Raw genomic sequence first — 23791 nt, forward strand, 5'->3', positions numbered from 1 at the left:
TTTAGAAGACATATGAATATTTAGATATACTATTGATGGCATATTGATTACAGTACTGATCCCATGCTTGGAATCATGATAGGCTTAATACTAAGAAGAATGGCATCAAGTGTAAATTTCTAGCCCATAGACACTTCAAAAATATGTCCATAAGGAAAGATCTGACATAATTGGCTCATGGGTGGGCTGCTACAGGTTTGCCTGGGTTCAGGAGAACCTGTAGCTAACATTATGACCAGTTCGGAGAACCTCAAATTCGACCCCAGCTGGCCCCTCCCACCCTGTCCCTCCCTACCCTCCCGGGAGTTTCCACTTGGTCCATTTTGGATGTGACGTAAGTGCAGAGCTTGTGCGTAGGTTTGGGGAGTGGGAAAATGGGCCTCCTGGAAAACAGGAACAGGCCTGTTTTCAGCCTCCAGAGGACCTCCCGAGTCCGAGGGAGGCAGTTTTTGCCTCCCAGAGGCTCTAGGAAAGCCTTTGGAGCCTGGGGCAGGCTAAAATGGGGGCCCCGCCTTGGTGCAGGAGGCCGACTAGACCATGTCTACCATGGCCACATATACCCAGCAACCAGATAGCGAACCCGCTGCTTAAATTTTTGAAGCCCACCCCTGAATTGGCTCATTGTCAGCCACAGCTAATTGATATAGTCATGCCTTACAGTTGTATGTTATATGTGATCAGAGCTGGTTGATATTCTAGGGCAGCACCCTGAAAAATGACAATAACAATAGTTATATAATATAGTCATTATAGATGTATAAAGTAATAGGAAAGAAGACTGGAGACAATTTAATCCTTAATCCTGAATAATTATTTTGTGGAAGAAAAGTTAAGAGTCTTAAAACTAATTTCAAAGCATACTCTATTGAGGAAATATATCTTGTGATTGTTATTGTTGTTATTGGTTCAAGTAAATTACAAGCTACATACTTGTAAGTGAAGTCTCAGTGAAATAGTATGCTTCAGGATCAGGCCTTGCTTCTTTTCTCTGCAACAGAGACATATTCTGAAATGATGTCCTTGTACTAAAATTAATGTGTCATAACTGTGACTGGGAAAGTAATTTAAGAGCTAAGGGTCACTAACTGTTAGCAATAAGGAATATTTTCTTTAAAGTAATCTAGGTACTATTATAGATAGTTTTTAAAATGATTTCAAAGACATTCCATGGTAACTGTATGTCTAAAAAGTTTCCACAAACTATTTGGGGGGAAAAAGAAGGCTATCTGTTGAAAATGTGGTGAAAATTCTGAGTGCCACCATTTGATCAAGACAGCTCAATAACTTGGAGGAAGTATGTTGAAGAGACCCTGCTATTGGTATTTTTTTTAATGTATGTTTTATCACTTTTGGAAGTTAAGACAGTTGTAAGAACTCAGACTTGACACAAAGTCCAAGAAATGGAACAAATATTCACATAACGTATTTTTTGGAGTATAAGATGCTCCAAAGTATAAGACACACCTAGCTTTTGGGGAGGAAAACAAGGGGGGAAAATCTGCCTCCCAGCAATTTGCCTCTTTCCAGCAAACAGCAAACAGTACAGAAGATATACACTGTTTGTTTGGTTACATTTCAGACTATACTTGTACAGATGCCGCTAAAATTGGTGTGGCTTTCTGGAAGTATACATTGTTCTCTGGTATTTAAAAGAAGATACAATAGCACCGGGTCTCTGCAGATAAAGCATTTATTTTTAAAAGCTTCTTCATTTTGTTAAGTTGTCTAGAACAATAATAAAGCAGTCTTTAAAAAATAAGTCTAATCATTTGAACATTCTATAGGCATTTATAGTTACTGACTTACCTAATTGCAGCAAACAGTCTGTTTCAGCTTAACCTGATTAGAAGAAAAAAAATCTGCCTCTGCTTCCCAGCAATTTGCATCCTTGCAGCAAACAGCCAGTTTCACTTTCAATTTCATTTTAAGCACGAGCCTTCTGATGATCAGCTGTTTCAGGCTGCAGGGGTTGCCATAGCCTATTGTCACCTCCGCAAGCCCATTTTATCCGTTTGCCGTAAGGAGGTAAATTGCTGGGAGGCAGAGGCCAACGGATGGGGACCGGTGGGTGGGTGGGGCTACATTCAGTGTATAAGAAGCACCCAAATTTTCACTTTCTTTTAGGGGGGGGGAAAGGTATGTTTTATACTCCCCAAAATACGGTAATCTATAATTTCTGGTTCAAAATCTTTTAACAGACTAAATGAAAATTGTCTCTACATCCTGGAATGGTTTCAATAAACATGTTGCAAAAACTTCTAGTATGAGCAAGGAAAACACAAAATTGAGATTTCTGTATTAATAAGGAAATTCATTTTTTCCTTGGGTTTGTCAACTTTGCTAAAATCTATTTCCCTTCTAATTATATAGCAATATATAAACAAATAACAGGAGCATAAATTTAGTATAACATGCCATGACAACATGCTGCCATTTGATGCAATCATTAGACTACAGGAAAACATTATTTAGAGATGTGTCAAAATTCAAGGGCAACGTCCTATATTCCTTTTTTGTATTTGCATGGTTGCTGGTATAATAAATATGTAAATGAAGATGAATAATATAAGCAAGTTATTCTTTTAAAGCTATCAAACTCGATTTGCTATATCCAATTTCTAGTCAATTATCAGTATAAAAATCTTCTGATTTGTAAATTGAATGTTATCATTCCCATGTAAATTGTAGACAAGGCTTTTGATTTGCATATCAAATGATTCCATGCACACCATGGTAATATATTATAAGTAGAATTGCCTTTACCCAATTGATAAATCCTTTTACTTTATAAAAGCTTCTCTTTGTCACTAGGAAAATCAAACCAACGTGAAATCTCTCTCTACACCTAGTTTTATCCATGGCATCCCTTAAATCTGATAAGATGAAAGAAGAACTATTTGGAAGATAATAGACTGAAGGTTATCAGAAACTTTAAAAAGTGAATGGATATTTATCTGGATACAGTATTAATTTCAAATTTCCATTATTAGATATATTAATAATATAACCTTTAACAATATGGCAATATATTTATATGGGTGCTATAGTTATTTATATGGATAGTACATAGAGTTCTCATTTAGCAACAGGCAATTCATTCACTAAACAAAGTGGCTGCTAAGTGAAACCATAACTGTGCTAATGATCTTACTTCAGCTTTCCTTTGCTTTACAGGCCTGCAAAGGTCTTACATATGAGGATTGGTTGTTTTTACTGTTCATTGTAAAGGTAAAGGTTCCCCTCACACATATGTCCTAGTTGTTCCCGACTCTAGTGGGTGGTGCTCATCTCCTTTTCAAAGCTGAAGAGCCACCGCTGTCTCATTGGTCATGTGGCTGGCATGACTAAATGCCCAAGGCACATGGAACGCTGTTACCTTCCCACCAAAGGTGGTTCCTATTTTTCTACTTGCATTTTTACATGCTTTCAAATTGGTATGTTGGCAGAACCTGGAACAAGTAACGGGAGCTCACTCCGTTACACGATGCTGGGCATTCGAACCACCGAGCTGCTGACCTTAACAAGCTCAGCATCTTAGCCACTGAGTCACCAATTCATTGTATCGGTTGCTAAATGAGGTGGTTGCTAACAAGGGACTACTTATTTAATTAATTAATGTAATGTTGAAATCTTAAGCCTACCCCGGCTACTCAAAGCTAAATTATGTAACAAATAATGTGCACATATTAAATAGATCAGTTCATGGACACATTTGTTTTGTTCAAACCTTCTTAAACAAAATGACCACATGAATTTTGACACACGTCTGGTTCATGCATGGCAAGCCAAGATAGGAAAAAATATTAATTTATGAAACATTCCTGTGAACGTACATCTATTAGGAAATGCTGCCACTCTTGACCATGGTTAAGTCTACTGATGACTTACTGTTGGTTTCAAGACTTTCACAAAGTTCCGTTTTGACCTCGCCATTTGGTCTGTCATTTCCCTTTTGGATCAGCTTGCTTTGCATTGTGGCTGCAGTGACAACAGCCTTGAAACTCCTCTTTCTTTTTTGCACATTTTGTTCTGGATGAAAAATGATAATATAAACCTTGGGGAGGTAGAGCATGCCCAAAGAGACAGAAGCACTTAAACTTAAGGACACTGTAAGAGTTGTTGTCTGGATGTACATCTAGGGGGGGAAAAAAAGAATAGGATAAGTTAAGCTTGTGGGGAAGAAAATCAAAAAAATATTCTTTTCTAAATGTACCAGATAGCTTTAAAATCTTTTGTATCTTAATATAAATTATCTATTGTATCTTAATAGAAACATAGGACTTTTAATCTGGGACAGACAGGCAGTTGGTCCTCAATTTAGGACCATCATTGGAACCACAACTTTTGTCGCTAGGCAATAGAATCATTGTGAGTTGTGCTTGATTTTACAATCTTTTTGTCACAGTCATTAAACAAATTATGTAGCCATCAAGGGAACCCAGGTTTTCCCATTTACTTTGCTTGTTGTAAGCCCCCTGGGAGGATTGGAAATCGTGATCACAAGACCTCAGGATGCTGAAACCATCGCAAATACATGCCAAGTGCCAAGGGCCTAGGTTTTGATCACATAACCAGGGGATGCTGCAAAGTTTGCTTTTAGTGCAAAGGACCAATTGTAAATTACCACATTTTTCACTCCATATGACATATTTCCCCCCCCAAAAAAAGTGGGTGGTAATGTTTGTGTGTCTTATGCAGCAAATATCTAGCCGGGCTGCAGTAGCGGGGTCCTTTTACAGTGCTGAACGCCACCAGAGTTCAGGACTCAATAGACAGACCTGGCACATGAGAGGACACCTATCTGTGGTCCTCTCTGGCTCCTCCTCCTGCCCTCCCTACCCTGCTGCTCCATATTCGGTGTTCCATATTCACAGTGAGACAGCGCTTCATATTCATATATTTTTCTTTGTTTCCAACTTGAAATCTAGGTGCATCTTATGGTCCAGTGCATCTTATGGAACGAAAAATATGGTACTTTTTTTCAGGAGCGTTATAACTTCAAATGATTGTTAATCCAATGGTCGTAAATCAAGGACTGCCAATATAAGAAAGAGTCAAGTAGGATAGCAGTTAATATGAACTGCTAAAACCAGAAAGTCCCAGGTTTAAATTTTTATAAAATACCTTGGCTGAGCTATATCTTTCAATGTTTCTATATGCTATTGTGAATATGCAAAAGTAAAGAGGACAAATATCAGATAAGAAGGCCATCTTAAACTCTTGGAAGAAACAGTTTTCTTATGTACAATGATAAATTGTAAGAATAAGTAAATTTATAATTTTCACTTTTATAAGTAATAAACATGACTATACATTATACTTCATGCTTTCTTTTGATATATAGTAATAAAGTCACAGTATTCCCTAAAAATGCAGAAATAGAAGGAAGCAGTGGCATTTATTCACAAATACCGATACGATGCTTTATTCCTCTTTGAGTTAAATTGTTCCTTACTAATAAGTGCATGAGAGAATATTAATATACTTAGGAACAATGAATGTAAAGTAACTACATATTCATATTCGAGTTGATTAACATGTCTGACAATATGGTTGGTTTGGTGTAATCTATTCACTAAACTGAAATTTTCAGGTAATCTGCCACAATTAGATGTTAGATCCAATGCACCATTAGCTTAAAGTAATGCTTTGGTGCAGTGTGTTGTTCAATATTTAGTTTGAAAAATGGCAGGAGTTATTCTCTGAATTCTGGAACTACTAGAAAATGAATATCTCCACACTGGAATCAAGGCTATCATTTTCAAACAACATTTCTAATAGAGATATTGTAGCAGACATTTTCAGAAACTATAAGCATTACAAATTGGAAGTAAGAATAGGTTTGTGTGAGAAAACAATTTGGAATAAATCTTGTTTATAGCCGAGAAGTGAATTTCTCCTCACAACATATTGCCTTCACCTAGTCTGAGAAATGGCAACTCTTTTGCTGACAGCAAATGTTTCTTACTGTACCTGCAGAAGGAAATAATCATTAGTCCTGCCTTGATTTGAAATGTTGCATCTGCTTACTTGTGGCTGGGTGTTGTAAGATTGAGAAAGCAGCATTCTTGAATAGGAGTTATTCCATAGCCATAAATTCCATCCGTCACCATGTTTCTTATCCTGACTACCATCTCATACAACCATTACTAAACCAAAGCTTTACATCATGGATCATTGACAAATAAACATTAAGCCATTTTAACTGCAACCCAGTTTTGTAATGTTTTTCAAGCAAGACATGATAAAATGCTTTCTGATAGCTAGGAATAACTTGACAGGTTTTCTTTCCAATTCTGTATGCCCATGATTGAATTGTTGAGAACAGTTTTATGTCTTTATTGATAAAAATTTCTGATGTTCATTTTCTCTGCTATTCTTATGGCATAACTCACATTTTCACATTAACCCAACTTATGTTATCAAATATTTTCAGTATTGATGCTCTCAAAATCAGGTCTTTGTGACACTAGTAATTCTTTATAAATTAGGTTGTAATCAAGAGCATAAGTTGACAAATAGGAATTCATCTAGCAGCACATTATTAATAATCTCACTTGGAAATACATACCTTTGGATGTTCAAATTGAATAATAGGGTTAATTGAATATGGATTTCCATATCCCTTTGGGGGCAAAAACATTTCTGCACACCCATAGAAATGTTTATATCATCCAAGTTCATTTGGTGGTATCTGATTCAAATTTTCTTGACTCAGTTTGAAATGTCAGTTCAACCAAGAGATTTAATTTACCGGTATTGCTTTTAAATAAATATACTTCCACAGCCCAACTTTCAATAAAATAAATTTAAAATTTACATTGTTCCATTTTTTTCTATTTTTTAATTTAATTTACTTTTCTGATTAGCTGTTTTTAAATATATACTAACATTTAAGCAAATGAACTAAAAAGGCACTAGTTGGTGCAACTCAGAGCTAATTTTGTTACTGGACATAATTAATGTATTACCCTGGATTTTCCTAATCTTTTTTTAGGTTGGAAGAGGATATTCCTGAGATATTAGTATCTATGTGTGTATTCAGATCTCGTTACGATATCATTTGCTATCTAAAAAACAAGCAATTTTTTTAAAAAAATGATTCCCAATCTTCCAGATTATCTGGTAGCACCCCTAATGTTTTTTTCAATATCTACTGGTATATCTAATCTTTTAGTTGCTCCATTGCTATTCCTTTACCAGAAATCAATTTAGAAGATTCTCCAAGTTGACAATTTTCTAATCAGATATCATCCATAATTAAGAAATTTGCATTATTTTCCTCAGTTTGCATCATTTGCATAATGCTAATTGTGTGAATACATCATGATGCAAATCATGTAGTTGATGCAAAGGATGTACTTAATGTAATATACATAGTAATGGGCATACCCTCCCCCAAATGGTTAATTAAATTGAGTGTTCATTGTGTTTTATATGCATGCTAGGGGGGGAAAAAAGCCTCTGATATTATTTCTCAATTTAACACCAATTTAACACCAAGCAATTAATAACGGTTTTTTAATAGGGAGCAATAGTTCTGTTGTGTGCATATTAACATTATTAGCACACATGTGTCCAATAACATGAATTAATTGTATTATCACTGGAGATTTAAAGCCAAGAATACTTTTGTACCCAATGGACACTGTCAGTTAATCTAGTCTGCAGATGTATGGTCTGAATGCTAATTAAAAGTTGTCCACAGAGTAAATCAACTAGGACATTTGGCAGATGTGCTGCCATTCAAGATAAATTCAGATGGATTGGCAGATCCTCAAATACTGTAGAGTGCATTAAAATACACAGAAACTGTCTTATGGAAAATGTAGCATTCACTAAGTCATTCTGGCAGTCTGTCAGGGTTTAAATTGTTAGGTTCATTATGTGTAAATGCACCTATTGGTGTGCCTTGCACACACATACACCTGAATTACAATAACAAAATAATGCTAAATTAGATTTTTCTGTTTCCAAAATTTCAGTAACACTTTATGTATTGTAAACTAGAAGGTGGTTGGCTGGTTTTAATCACAATTACTCAAATGAAAGTGTACAATTTATAGAGCTACATTTTTGAAAATCTAGTCAATTTAGAACAGGTATTAGCCTTTGATATTCATCATATTTGCTGGTTTGGAAATTAATGTATCTCTTGAATAATGATGACATTTGAAGAATGAAAACCCCATACCCTGAGATGAAATCCTGGAATAAAGGACAATGGCTGTTGAGCGCAAATTCTTTCAAAGAAGTCACTCTTCATTTATTAACATACTGTAATAAAACTGTGGATTTAATAGGATGTATATTTTTTTATATTTGGTATAAAGTTGGAATTCAAAGAGTTGATAGAGCAACACATTAAATGAAATTCAGTGTTCTAATACAGTAGTTTTTGTTGAGCATCTTCAAGGCATAATTAAATAGATTTCTTGTGCAAAACGATGGAAGTTTAAGTAACATCTGGTTACCCCAAGGGCTGGCAAAGTTGTACAAATACAATCAATATGTTGCAAAAATAGGACTGGCATTATATACAATAAAATAGTTTAAATAAAAATGGCTTATTCCAGTCTTTTAGATTTTTTTATATTCTCCTGAAGATTTTGCCCAATTGCCATTTATTTTTAAATATTGATAAAATCCCTTATTCCACCAAAATTCAATAGGTAGGGAGAGAGGGGAAAACACAGAACTAAGAGGGAAGCAGTCGTGATGCTTATATATGATCCTTACCCTTAGACTGATTTCCAAATTTATAAAAATATTCAGTGTTTTTAAAAGTTGCTATCTTGAAAGTATTCTGTTGGAAAAAGTCCACAAACCCCTTCAAGAAGGGTCTACAGAGGTCAATCTCACAAGAGTTTTTCTAACAAGACTTCCTTCTATTATGGTCATACCTGTATATTTGTTTGGTTTTTCTGTAGCATATTTTTTTTTACAAAAAATAACATTCTCACACATAACATTCCTTTTTATCTGAATGGAAATGGAATAAAATGTACAAAATTGTGGCAGAATTCTGGTATCAATGAACAATGCCTTCTTCTGACCTCTGCATGGAAGGATTTTTGGAGTTTAGAGTACAATCTTGTTTATAGATTCATGGTTCAATGTGTTGGGTTGTATGAAAAAGATGAGAGACATACTGGTCAAGATTTTAGGATCACTTTTTTATTTTGACAGCATTTCATGGCCACCACAGAAGGTTATCTATTCCTGAGGGAATTTATCAGAAGATAAGCTGAGGAAGTTGCTTGGTTTCACAATTCTCAACTCCTACAAGTGAGCCAGTTTGGTGTAATGGTTAAAACACCAAGCTAAAAACCAGGTACCATGAGTTCTAGTCCTTCCTTACGAATAGACTTATGACTCCTAAACACAATGTAGCACCACAAACAGATTAATATGACAAATTTCACTGATTCCAGTGTAGTGTGTAATATGTATATATCATGATATAAGATCATACACCAGAGTAATATATATGTTGCACAGAATATGATATACATATGGAAACATATGACTAGTTTTTCCCCCCAAACTACTTGTATAAGGATTATTCTTTATATTATTCATGTTGTTTTGTATTCTTGTATGGACTGCACCAGTAGAGGCTAAACCAATTTCATTGTATACATGATGTACAATGACAATAAAGGCTTTGAACTTTGAGCTAATCCCCCTCTCTCAATCCTAGGAAGCAGAGCTAAGCAACTCTAAAAACTCTTGTCAAGAAAACATGTAGGAACTAATAGATAGTCAACACTGACTTGAAGGCACACACACACAAAACAACCCTTCTACAATGTAGTATCATCCTCCAACATTTTTTCTGGACAGTTTCATACATACTGAAACAAGCTAAGCTGCAACCACCTATCTTTTTATTTTCTAAGAATGTCTATGGAATTTATTTGGGATGAATGTATTGTTTTGCAATACACCAATTTTCTACTTATTTCTATGTTAACTGAAAGAAAGAGAAACGGCTATAGTCACTCTCCGTATTTTTATCTAAATATAACACTGTATTTGAATTTCTTCTACTGATCAGTAGGTGATCACGTGCCTAGGTCATCACGTGCAGTCAGGTGAGGCAAGTGAGGCACAGCCTAACCTCTCATCATCAGGGCAGCGAGTCATTCAATGGGAAACTTGCCTTTTGGGAGGAATGACCCAGGTTGGCTCCCGCTTTCGATCTGCCGCCCAACGACCGAAAGGAGAAGCGAAGAGGCAGGAGAGACAAAGCAGGAGCCAAGCCGAGTCATTCCTTCCAAGAGGCAAGTTTCCTATCGAATGACTCGCTGCCCTAGACTCGAGGGGGGGGAGAGGCTTCCTCCGCTCCGTCCGCTCCCCATCTGCGCTGCCCTCGCCCAACAAGCGCGCCCCGGATTCTGCGCAGCTCTGGCAGGCGGTGCCGTGGCCGAATCCCAGGGCGGAGGGCGGCAGGTCGCAACTGAGCATGCCTGACTGTGGAATTCTGGGAGTTGAAGTCCACAAGTCTAAAAAAATTGCTGCCTCACTAGCTATAAACCTCACCGCACGTCACTGCTACTGATTTATGAAAATATGTGTAAAATGCATACCACACCTTTTTTTTTTTATAAAGGTGGTCAATTTCACTTTAAACATTTGCCAACAGATATGCATCTAATAAACACAAACAAAAGACTGGTTATAGATTTCCACTCCTCAATAATGTTCCTGTTCAGGAAGAGATAACTTTAAACTGCCCTTGATTCTTTGAGTTTCCCTATTATACAATTTGTTATGACATTCTACAAATAGAACTTCTCTGTCACATTTAATCTATCAAAAATGTTTCAATTGCTAAGCCTTGCCTTAGTCTACGGGCAGGCAAATCCATTGATGGGTCAAGGCTGCCTGTTAAATCAGGTTGCAGCAAATTATCTTTAATTAAGAGTGTTACTTCCTTGTTTGCAAGGAGCCTCTCTGAATAGCTTTGCTCTGCTCTCCACTCTAATCTCCAAGTTTTAGGGCTTGGAGATTCAACGTCTTAATTTCACTGCTCCAGCTATTTCAATAGCACCAGTATCAACCTAGGTCAGGGGGTGTCAAACTCACATCGTCACATCATTGTCACATGATATTTGCTGACTTTTTTTCCCATTGCTAAACTGGGGGTGGGGTGGCCAGCGCATGATGCATCCAGCCTCCCGGCTGTGATTTTAACACCTTGGCCTAGGTGATTCCTGACGTGTTTCCATTCCAGTGGTTCAGCTGGAACAGATTCTTCGATGTCACTGTCAGAGTCAGCGTCCTGGACATGACAAATCTTGCTGTTGGCTGACCTCTTCACAATTAGGCTAGTTCTTTACCAGGTTTATGGTCTTCCCTCTTCCAATCAATTGACAGCAATCCCAGATTGATGACTTTATCTTTGGCTTGAAATGCAGCTTCCATATTTGAAATCAAAGAGAAAACAAGTAGCAACTTCGATCTTAGTACTGGCAACCAAACTGCCAATCTGTGCAAATTCAACACAGGTTTGGTTGTTCAATATATTAAGCTGTTATAAATTTGGTATGTTTATCTAAATGTTATGATGAATTGTACTTTCCATGCATTCCTATTTTAGAGAAGGAAATTAAATGCTGTTCATGTGCAGATTTATATTTTTGACTGAATATATTTCTAAGGCTGCTGTGTAATTGGGTGAGTATGCTGACATGATACTAAATACATGGCGGTGCAATTGCTGTTCTAATGGGAATGATATGTCATTATAAATAATTAACAGTTATTAGATTGAGTACTTGCAGTTCTAAAGTAGCTTTGTAAAGAATTTTTTTAAATCCCTAGAACAAATCTTGCATTTAAAATTAGCCACTTTCTCTCTAGCCCCAACAGGCAGATTTTAATTCAGTTCCTTTCACAAGACTGATTTAGAAGAACAACCTGATTCGGAGTTAAAAACTTCCAAATAAACACCAAATTATACTCATCTTGTTCACATCTATCAGGACCATTAAAGCACATGAGTCCATGTGGGCAAACCATTTGAAGTTTCCTGAACTGATTTGGTCACATTCGGTTCAATTTCTTGTATCCATTTTACACTCACAATCTGTCTAGATTGATTTGAACTGCTGAAAGTCCCAGGGAGATTTAGCACATCCAAATATTGTGCCTATCTAACTGACTCCAACAGTACAAAAATATTTTACACTACAGTAAAGTAGATTTCTACTGTGATTTTGCTTTAATAATAAAGACAGGTGGCAACATAGTTCTCAATTGTACATTCCACTTCAGACTTTGGGGGGAGCTCACATCAAGACAACAAAAATGTGGACTGAAGACCAGCTTGCCAGATTATACATGATTAACCAGCCAAGTTCAGAATGTGCCAAGGATTCCATAGTTCAACCCTGAGCTACATATATTTTTCTTCTATTAGAATCATTCTGACATCTAGCAAAGATTCCCAACCCCTACAGGACTTGATGGCATTCAAATATAATAGACAGGCCTATATAACCTGGCACTTTTTCAGTTCACAGACATGCCATTGCTTCAGAGGTGGGTTCCTGCCGGTTTGGCCCAGTTCGGCTGAACCGGTAGTGGAATTCAGGCCTGGGCCACTGGAATTGGCAGCAACCCAGGCCTGCCACACCTCCAAACAGTTCCTCGCTGCCGCTTAGGCGCCAACATTTTGGGTTTTAGTGACTGCGCATGCGCAGTTCACTGTAAATTGTTCTGTACATGAGCGCAGAACAATTTACATTGAACAGCACATGTGTGTGCTGCGGGTGTCTGGCACACGCACGTTGCGCGTGGGTTGCTAACTGGCAGTAACGCCGGCAGTAACCCACCCCTGCATTTCTTGGCTTTTTTTGCTTTGGTCAGTTGTTTTGGTCAGCTGCCAGAAATACCAACAGAAATGAATAGACACAAATTACCAGCAAGGTTTGTTGGTCATATCAGATGCTGATAAACCCAAAGGAAAAGTAGGAATATTCATCCAGCAACATGAACATCTGACAGGCATTCTCAAAGATAATCTTCTTGAGGACTTATTTTGACTGGTAAGTGAGGGAAACTATTTTATCCAAAGTCTTGCTGTGAGGAGACAGGCCTAAATGAAAGTGGAGGCTAAAGTCTGAGTTACCGTAGTCAACTATTGCTTAAACTAATCTTTTTTTTCTCCTGCCTTCCTATGGCATATTTAATTAAACTCAATTTACCTAAACTCCAGGGGCTTTTTACTCTGTACTTAAATTCCAGAAGCCTTTTACTCTGAGGAAAGTTGAGGGTAACCCTTCTGGTGACTGAAAAATGCTGAAATGGTACACCAATGGAGATGGAGGAAGGGATGGAAGGACGGACAGACAGACAGACAGACAGAAGTAGCAAGTTCAAGGAAAGAAAAGTAATAATTAGAACTTTTTGTCAGGATTTGAATCACAATACTTCTATTATATTTACAAGGGAACAGTTAGAATCATAGTACTATTACAGCACTCATGATAAGAATGCAGTTTTAAAAACAATTACAGAAGATAGTAAGTATTGAGTCAATTCAAGAAGCATTTCTTCCTCTGCAAATGAGTCAATGGACTGTAGAGTGAGCCCATAGCAAATGGAACAGCACTATCCCAGTCCTGATACAAAGGACTGGGGACTAGAAACTTTAGATATAGACTATAAAAACATGCCCTGGGATCACTTTGCTGGTGACTGGATAATTAATAGAGGGTGACATTATTGATTTCTGGCCTCCAGAAATAAATTGGTGCCTGTTTTGACATTGGTACAAGTAGGAAGTCCCAAAAGCCCTCAATTAAACAGTTATGAGATAGGGTATTTTGGGTACATATAAGCTATGCATATCTTGCTGGCAACATCCAAATTGTTTGTGAATTCTATTGAAGGAGAGGATCCCAACAAATAGCCATAAATGCTTCATTTCAATTTCCATATTTGGAAAATAGCAATTTAGAAATTTGCTGTAACTTGATAATTCTCCGTGATTAGTGCTGAAGTTATTGTTTAGCTCTTTGTCAAATTCAAAAAAGAACACTGAATGTTTACTATTATGTAAGTATATACATTTACCCAAACAATTATTAAAATGTGTTTCTGATTGAAAACAAAAAATTATGTACTGTAGTATAAAACATTTTAAAACAGAAGAATCAGGGAGTAATGTATCTTTGAATTTTTAAAAGAATTTTAGTTTATGACTTTCACTTCTCAGCTGCATAGCAATGTTTACTTATTCAGGAAGTTCTTGTTTAACAACCACAAAGTTGTCATGCAAAGTAGCTGCTCATAGAAACCGCAATTTATGATCTTATTTCAGCTTTCCTTTGCTTCACAGATCTGCAAAGGTCGTAAATGCAAGGATCGATGGTAAATTTACTTTTTCACTTGTACCTCACAAGAAAGATCTGTTCACATGCACAGTATGTGACATTTTTCTTCAGTAGACTTTCAAAAGTGTTGCTCCTATGGTTAATAATTCAAATTTAATATTGGTGACATGAAATCAGTGACACTACAGAATGAGAAACACTGACAGTACTAATTTACTAACACCATATCATATTCTAGACTCCTAAACATAAAATGCTAGGCATAAAGCAAATGAGACAGTCACATTATGGATTATAAAATGCGTTCAACCTCTTATTGATAAATGGTAGCAAATGATGCTAACACTTACTTACAAATGTTAAACCTACAGGACCAGGTTTAACATTTGTTTTACTTATTTATGATTAATGAGAGAAAATGGAGATGAAGCGGTATTAATAAGGATTTAGGGAAAGTGTGCCTAGTATTCTGACCGAGGCTTCCCAAGAGCATGAAGCAAACTCCTGGTCCTGACAAAAAAAACTTTTATTAATTTACTGTGAATTCTACTCATTCACATACAGCAAAGTCTTTAAAAGAAGGATTTACAGTCACAGACCTTATCTGGCTTGGAGAGCTGACAGGCCAATATCTGCAAAACCTGGCAAGGAGTCTGGGAGAGTCACAAACCAATTTAGCGAACTAATTGTCTCCTGCAAAAATCACTCCCCTTTCACTCCTTTTTTATTTCCTCTGGGAGGGGCCTTCATCATCCCCCTGTGGCCTTACTCCCAAGTCGACCCCTGTTCTTTAGCAGTTCCCTTTGTTTGGCAACTTGTGCATGTGCACACTAGAAACAGGCTCCTGCTGTTAGTCTGCCTCACTGAGGTCTGACTTTGAAGACAGCTGATAAGTGGCATATGGCTCTCCCTGTCTCTAACACAGAGCTCTCATCGAAGTCTTTCCCAGACTCCAGGACTGGCCCTTGTTCCTCCCCAACCTCCTCACTGTCCGAATCTGCTGCCAACTCCATTGGTTGCTGGCAGGCCACAACACCTGGTAACAAAAATGGCATGATATATTCTTACATACTTTCGATTTGTATTTCAATGACAATAATGTTCTGGAATATGGATAAAGGAAACATCAGTAATAAATTTCCAGTTTGTCTCATCCTTGGAATTGCTATTGGGAATTCAGTGCAAGATGCTAAATTTTGTTTAAACTCAAGTCACTTTGCAGAGGATTTCAGTTGTAAACATGTTTCAGTATATTGATCTGTGATTTGATTATTATTTAGAATACTTTTATACCACATATCTAAGAAAAGCCATACCACAATAATTGTAATGTAAAACATTAAGATAATAGTGGCTATGAAGCAACACTTGAAAAAGCTAACTTATAACAATGTGTTTGAATTCTCTTTGTGAAAATCGGAAAAAACATAGCACACATTTTAGCTCCAGAATGGAATGCATTTCATTGACTCCCCCCCCCCACATCACTTTGGGGGCATAGATTGCAAGCAATATCCCAGCTCCATTTCACAATCCATCTCAAAACTGGCGATCAGTTTGAAGATTGATGGATAAAAGAAAAAAAAGGAGGCTTGTTCAATTCACCTGCTATTGGTTGGAACCATCCAAAAGGCAAACTAGAATGTTGTCAAAGTAAAACACAGTTCTATTTTTTTTCTTCCCATGTCATTTGTTGATTCACAGAGCAGCACTAAAGTTGACAAGGACGGGCATTAGCAGCAACTGACTGTTTTCAGTGCTCAGCTATAGTTTAATTGAGGCAGGGGAAGGTTAAGCTGCAAGTACACCTGATAAACTCCAAGCCATTCCAAACTAATTTCTTCTCACCATAGATAGGATATGACAAACCAGGGGAAACACATGATGGGTTTAGGTACCTTTAGGATGCTTCAGAAAATAAACATAGAATATTATTTAGAGCTCACTCCATAAAGCTATTTTCAAATTCCCTAGGTGGAGATTGATGTAAGAGAATAGATCTCAAAATGGCCTCTCATAGATGTTAAGAGTCCATCAGGTTCATAGCCAAACAGGTGGCCCTGCAGATATTTAGGGCATTAGGTGCTTTAAAAATTAAGGCCAGCATCTGAAATGGTACCCTGGAAAATGTAGACAAAAATGGAAGAAGCATTCAATATTAAAATTATAAACTCATTGCATAATGTACTGATCAAGAGCCTAATTTTGCAATTTTGTAGTAGTTAATGCTTCTGAATGCTCTTAAAGATACCTCTTAATAAGGAAAAACACAGTTGTTTAGACTATGCAAATACAATGTAGATTACTCCGTTCAGCTGCACGCCAAAGATTATAGCTGGTGTATATTATCTATTTGCGCAATAGGATCCTTGCCACTTCCAATTTCTGAAACTCCATACCTAACAGGTGATATAATTTTCAACTTTTAAGAAAATATTTTCCTAGCCAGGATGAATTCCAAATTCCAACATACTTTGCATTTTAAAAAAAAGCAACATTGGTTCTTTATTCTCATTCAGCCTGCTAGAAATGCTAGGAACTGTTCAAAGCTACATTGTTTTGAGCAAAATAGAATTGAGTGTCATTCAGTATATTGGTAGCCCTTAATTCCAAAGCTCTGCAGCATTTTCCCCAGCAATTTCATAGAAAGAGGGGAAACAAAATCCATTACAGACCAAAATTGTCTTCCAGCATATCTTTTGTTCCTTGCATTATTGATTTATAATATTTTAGTTGTTTTAATGTACAATAAAGTGAAAGAATATAAAAAAGGGAAAAATTAAACATTATCAAATGTATAAAAATAGTTATCAACATGTACTGTAGAAAATAGTTTTAAAAGATACCATTAAACCTTCATATACATATGAAGAATATAGGTAGGTAGGTAGGTAGGTAGGTAGGTAGGTAGGTAGGTAGGTAGGCAGGCAGGCAGGCAGGCAGGCAGGCAGGCAGGCAGGCAGGCAGGCAGGCAGGCAGGCAGACAGACAGACAGATAGACAGAAGACAAATTCATAGGCAGACATTAACATATAGAATTAATCTAACATGTGTAATCTTTTCATCATAATGGAACAAATCATTTTCTATAGTCCATGCTCAATAAATTTAAACCTATCCATATATTGATGAATTCCAAAATGTATATAATTCAGTATCACATTAACATCTTTAAAATCCATTTCCCTTCAAGAAACTATAGTAACGAATATTAGTATATTAAACCAACATGGGGACAATAGAGGGTCAAACAGCACCATAAAGTTGCATGATCAGATTGCATGTTTCAATTAATCCCTAATGAACATAAACTAATGCAACCTCTACATATATATACTTCAAAACAGCATTTTCTTTCCAGAATCTTGGACTTTTCCTTCTAACAACAAGAACACTTCACAAGTGTGAAAACCATTATATCAGAGGATAGGTCTCCTGTATACCCTAGTAGAGACATGTAGCCTTGTGGATGTATATATCTTGAGCCAATCCTAAACCAGCCTAAACTAAGTTATGAAAAATGCATCACTCCTAAATCTGCTACCTTAAGAACACTTATTCATCCTGAACAGAATAGCTAATAAAAATGAGCCCAAATATTAATTGGGACAGCTCAATCTTTGTTATAGTGCAATTATACTTAAAAGCCACTTTTGATTACTGTCCACAAAATAGGTATCTTCTCCCAAAATATAACACTAGCAGGCTGTTGATGGGTAGATGTGAATCACCTCTCCCCTTCTCTCAATCAGTTTTCTGTTTTTTTATATTTTTGTATTTAAGCACAAACCTTGTAATAATTGATCAGCTGTAGACTCTCTTGAATTAAATTATTTTCTACATTAAGTTCAAGTAGATACCTAGTTTTGGAATTGAAATTGCTCAGTCAGTCTGTTAGATTTTTTTTTTCATAGCCCTAATATTGCTTTGTCACTTCTCTGCTATTAGCCTTGGAAAGTCCCAGTTTTAAGAAGGTGCTTGAGTCTCTGTTGGTCCCAATAACTGCATTCAAAATGTTATGATTGCATACTTATAAAAGAGATGATGTTCGCTACATTAGATGGACTTTGACAGTTGAAAAGGCATCTGGGAATGAATGAATGAATAGTAAAGGTACAGGAGATAGCAAACAATATTATCTATATCTATATCTATATCTATATCTATCTATCTATCTATCTATCTATCTATCTATCTATCTATCTATCTATGTCTGTCTGTGTGTTGTATTTGTGCTGATAAATAAATAAAGGGAGACTAGTATAGATCTATTTCAAGCTATTTAGCTCTCATCAGCTAGCCATACCCTTACTGGGATTTGAACCTGGACTGTGTTACATATTAGGCAGATTTGTTAGCCACTAAGCCACAGGGTCTCCTCCTTATGAGCTGAGCCAGGGAAATAGGTATGTATTTGTGTTACAACCCCTGGTATGCCCAAATATGGGAGGGAGCTCACTAATCCCCCTTTCTGTCCTTCGGCTCATTACAGAGGACCATCCAGGCAGAAAACCATATTTTTATTTTTAATGTTGCCTTTTTATATTTGTGTTGTATTTGTGCTGATAAATAAATAAAGGGAGACTAGTATAGATCTATTTCAAGCTATTTAGCGCTCATCAGCTAGCCATATGGTTTTCTGCCTGGATGGTCCTCTGTAATGAGCTGAAGGACAGAAAGGGGGAGTAGTGAGCTCCCTCCCATATTTGGGCATACCAGGGGTTGTAACACAAATACATACATACATACATACATACATACATACATACATACATACATACAGTATGTATGTATGTATGTATGTATGTAAAGGTAAAGATTCCCCCGCACATGCGTGCTAGTTGTTTCTGGCTCTAGGGATGGTGCTCATCTCCATTTCAAAGCCGAAGAGCCAGCACTGCCTGAAGATGTCTCTGTGGTCATGTGGCTGGCATGACTCAATGTCAAAGGCATATGGAGCACTGTTACTTTCCCACCAAAGTGATCTCTATTTTTGCTTTCAAACTGCTAGGTTGGCAGAAACTGGGACAAGTAACGGGAGCTCACTCCATTACACAGTGCTAGGGGTTCGAACCTCTGAACTGGTCACCTTCAGCATATTAGCCACTGAGCCACCACATCATTCGTGTGTGTGTGTGTGTGTGTGTGTGTGTGTAAATTATACACACACACACACATACGTACATATATACATAAATATATATGTGAGGAATTTATTACCATAAGGCATAATAATGGCTACTAACTTGCAGAATTTTAAAGTGAATTGATACATTCCTTGGAGAAAGGTCCTTCCAGTGCCAGTATGTCTCAGTTGGGGGCAGCATGTCTACAAATTTCAACAACAGCAGCAAGACGGGTATGTCTCCACCTCCTCTTTATGACAATCCCAAAAGTATCTTTTTGAGGTTATGAAAATCAAAATATTGAACTTAGATGATCCCTGGCCTGACTTAACATGATTATTTTTTATGTTCTTATGGTTTGCACTCAAAAAACCCCCAGAAACCCTTAGGGTAAAAGAGCTAACAATCAGGGCAGATCAGGCATGGAAAAATAGAGCCTTTTAAAAAGATGCAGGGCAGGATCCCATTAAAAGAACTGTGTTGTCAAGATTTAAGTACTGCTCTTATAAATTAGATGCCACAGTACAGTGAAATCAGAAAAACATTTCTTACTGGGTGGAATAAAAGCACTATAAATAAAGAAATAAGTAAATAAAGAAATAAGCAAGGGAAATTATTCAGCAGCTACTGGTTGTTAAAAACAGATGCATTAATGTCCTCTGCTTCTTTCCACAACTTCATTTTGTTCTCCAGTGAAAATGTGGCAATTGATATACCATAGAAACTGATGTTGCCATTAATAGTTTGATATATGGTGCCATTAAAAAAAAGTAGAGATGTAAATACTCTCTTCATTCATATCATTTACTCAGAAGTAAGTATCTTTAAACTGCAAGATTTATTCTGAAAATAAAATGCCTGTGACCCAAGAAACTTGAACCTGGCAGTATTCTAGAAAGTTTTGAAAATTTCCCAGAATTTATTTTATCATTAGTGTTGTAATTCACATTATTCTAATACCTCCTCTACTTTACTATTCTGTAGGCTTTAAACATCTAAAATGTATGCAGAGTGTATGCAGAGTGATTTCCATTTGTTCAACAGAAATCAAGGCTGGAAAAACAGCACAAACACAAATTAGCAACAATTTGTGAATATAAAAGTAAGAAAGGAATGAGTACAACAGTCTTCAGAATAAGTGGTGCCAACCCCCCCCCCCAAAAAAGCATAATGAAAACTATGACTAGGTAGCTTCATCTATGTTAAAAAGCCACCTAATTCCGTAACAATGATGTAAAATTAGAAAATATTATATACAAGCACATTTACAAGACTGTTATTAATGAGATTCAATTTATGTGTTTTATTTATATTTATTATGATCACCCATTCTAGAAGACATTGGCTGAGCAATCTGCATTATCAAAAGGAAGAAAAATGGTAATTAGCAAGCAGGATTCAACCCAAGGAGTCATTGTTTTTTAACACCAACATGCTGCTGGGTAAGCAGATACACATTTTCTTAATGTCTTGGAAGAAAATCAAATACATACATATCATCTTCTCCAGCTTGCTAAACCACTTTTAAGTGTCTTCCTTTACAATGTTTCTTTTCAGCGTAAAGAAATAAAAGGAACTCCATTTGCAGATTTACATATTCAACAGATAATGCATTATATTCAGCAAAAGCACCTGGGATGCCTGGCCTCCTTCTAGGAAGCTTCTAAAAAGATAAGGCTTTTGTTTTGTTTATCATACTCTGCTGGGGCAAAAGAGGAAAGCAGAAAGAAGTCCATTGCCGTTGGTACCCAAATGGAAGTACAAATTGGTTTGGAGGCATAGTTTACAATGTATTGTGGAATGTAATAACCTTTACAGAGTGAATTCATCAAATCTCATCCCAAATAGTGGTTTTTAAATTCTATTGTATGTAAGATTCTCTAGTGTTTATAAAGGAATTAAGATCCCAATGGCACCATGTTTCAAACATAAGGTAAGATTTGCCAAAATAATTGTATCCATGATCACTAGTAAACTCACCAGCTTCTGCAGTAAAATGGTTAAAATGCTGGACTTGAATTAGAGGAAATCCAAGTTCAGGTCTTCATTCAAGTCAAATTCACTGGTTACTTTGGGTCAGGCACTTGTTTTTAGCAAAACTATTCACATGGAGCTGTGGCATGGAGCTAAAATTAAAAGAGTCTCTCATTGACCCTGTTTTGAGCTTTCAAAGAGATACGGTGGGATATAAATACAGGAATAAAATTTGTACTCACACAGGACATCTAATATTCTGTGCATCATTGGCCTTATAACCTTTTTTATACTATCAAGTTGCACACCTAAATTGAAAAGAGTATTTTAATTCTAACCTCATGTCTTTCCCCTTTGCACCCCCCTAATCAAAAAAACAAACAAACAGAAAAATCAATTCAATTCAATACTTTATACCAAAACAACCATTTTGGAAAACTCCCAAACCCTTTGGAGAGCAAAATCAATGAAAAACTGGTAGGATGTCTAAAAAGCAAAGAAGGAACAAAGTAAGCCAGAATCAAAGGTAGAAAAAGAAGACAATCAAAATATTTCATGAAGTTGAAAAAGGGCCGGCTTTCTCCCATGCTAAGTCATTAAAAATGATTTATATAAATAAGGCCCCAGAACTGAAATAACAAAGCTGCTCTGAATCATTCAGACTTGAATCAAATAGATTAATATTAATTTGTTAATATCAAAGGCCAGTGGCTCTGTTAGGTCTGAACATCCAAAACATCCTTGGGAGACCTATATATTAGAGATACTTGTGATGTTGCTGCTAAAGAGAAGGGATATCAAGGACTGCGTAAGAAGGTACAATACAATACAATACAATACAATACAATACAATACAATACAATAGTAGAGTTGGAAGGGACCTTGGAGGTCTTCTAGTCCAACCCCCTGCCTAGGCAGGAAAACCTATACCGTTTCAGACAGATGGCTATCCAACATCTTCTTAAAGACTTCCAGTGTTGGGGCATTCACAACTTCTGGAGGCAAGCTGTTCCACTGATTAATTGTTCTAACTGTCAGGAAATTTCTCCTCAGTTCTAAGTTGCTTCTCTCCTTGATTAGTTTCCACCCATTGCTTCTTGTTCTACCCTCAGGTGCCTTGGAGAATAGTTTGACTCCCTCTTCTTTGTGGCAACCCCTGAGATATTGGAACACTGCTATCATGTCTCCCCTAGTCCTTCTTTCTATTAAACTAGACTTACCCAGTTCCTGCAACCATTCTTCATATGTTTTAGTCTCCAGTCCCCTAATCATCTTTGTTGCTCTTCTCTGCACTCTTTCTAGAGTCTCCACATCTTTTTTACATCGTGGCGACCAGAACTGAATGCAGTATTCCAAGTGTGGAATTCCAGTATTCCAAGATTGCAGTATCCCAAGTGTGGCCTTACCAAAGCATTATAAAGTGGTATTAACACTTCACGTGATCTTGATTCTATCCCTCTGTTGACGCAGCCTAGGACTGTGTTGGCTTTTTTGGCAGCTGCTGCACACTGCTGGCTCAAATTTAAATGGTTGTCCACTAGGACTCCAAGATCCCTTTCACAGTTACTATTACTGAGCAAGGTACCACCTATATTGTACCTGTGCATTCCATTTTTGTTGCCTAAATGTAGAACCTTACATTTACATTCAATTTAGGTGATTAAGAAGAAGCAAAACATCCCAAGATATATATTTTTTTCCTTGGCTACCATTGCATTTAGTGCTGTCTCTCTTAGTGTTTAATGCTTTCTATTTTATTCCTTTCTTCCTTTGCTTCCCTTTTAAATTTAACATTGCAATTTCCTAAATTAACTTTGCCATCTGCCTTTCCTAAAGCAATGGGGACACAGCTGCAAAGCCTTTGCATATAGCCTAACCTTTAAGGAATGCAAAGAGCAATTTTGTCAGCTGCTGGCCAATAAACTTGACTCTTAGTTGGCTTTGTAGGTGGAGCAGAGGGGAAACACTTCTTTTATGTAATACTGTCCTTGATCCCAAGAACGGTGATGATCCAGTAACTAGTAGCCACATGAAGCAGAAGGTATATTCAGTAGCTAAACAAAACAAGGGTTTGTGGTTAAAGATAATTAGCAGTGGTGCTGTTAACATTTGATCACAGTGCAGAGCTTACCAAAAGTGGTAAAGAATTGGGATGGTGGCAGGCTTCAAATCCCTAATGCTACATTTTTTTTCCTGCACGTGGACTGGAATACACAAGAACATGTTATATAAAACAGGCTGAAGTCTTCCACAGATTTGATGCATGTTATGTTTTTATTTGCTTAACTTTGTTATAACAACAATAAAAACCCCTAGGAGAAATAATAAAATCTCTAAAGTGCATTT

General features: G+C 36.8%; 1 protein-coding gene across 4 annotated transcripts in view; it reads right to left on the minus strand.

Annotated features, from left to right (window-relative positions):
• GRM8 (glutamate metabotropic receptor 8) overlaps positions 1 to 23791 on the minus strand; it is a 540632-nt gene that overhangs the window by 13089 nt on the left and 503752 nt on the right. For 2 of the 4 annotated variants that reach the window (XM_081957711.1, XM_081957714.1), the window contains one exon: positions 3889 to 4135. In XM_081957711.1, the coding sequence (XP_081813837.1) occupies positions 3889 to 4135 (247 nt within the window). Of the gene's footprint in view, positions 1 to 930; positions 989 to 3833; positions 4136 to 23791 lie in introns of all 4 variants that reach the window. The other 2 variants (XM_081957713.1, XM_081957712.1) reach the window with 2 other exon arrangements.

The sequence above is a fragment of the Natrix helvetica genome (genome assembly GCF_964273705.1).
Source record: "Natrix helvetica genome assembly, chromosome: 6".
Taxonomy (NCBI): Eukaryota; Metazoa; Chordata; class Lepidosauria; order Squamata; family Natricidae; genus Natrix; species Natrix helvetica.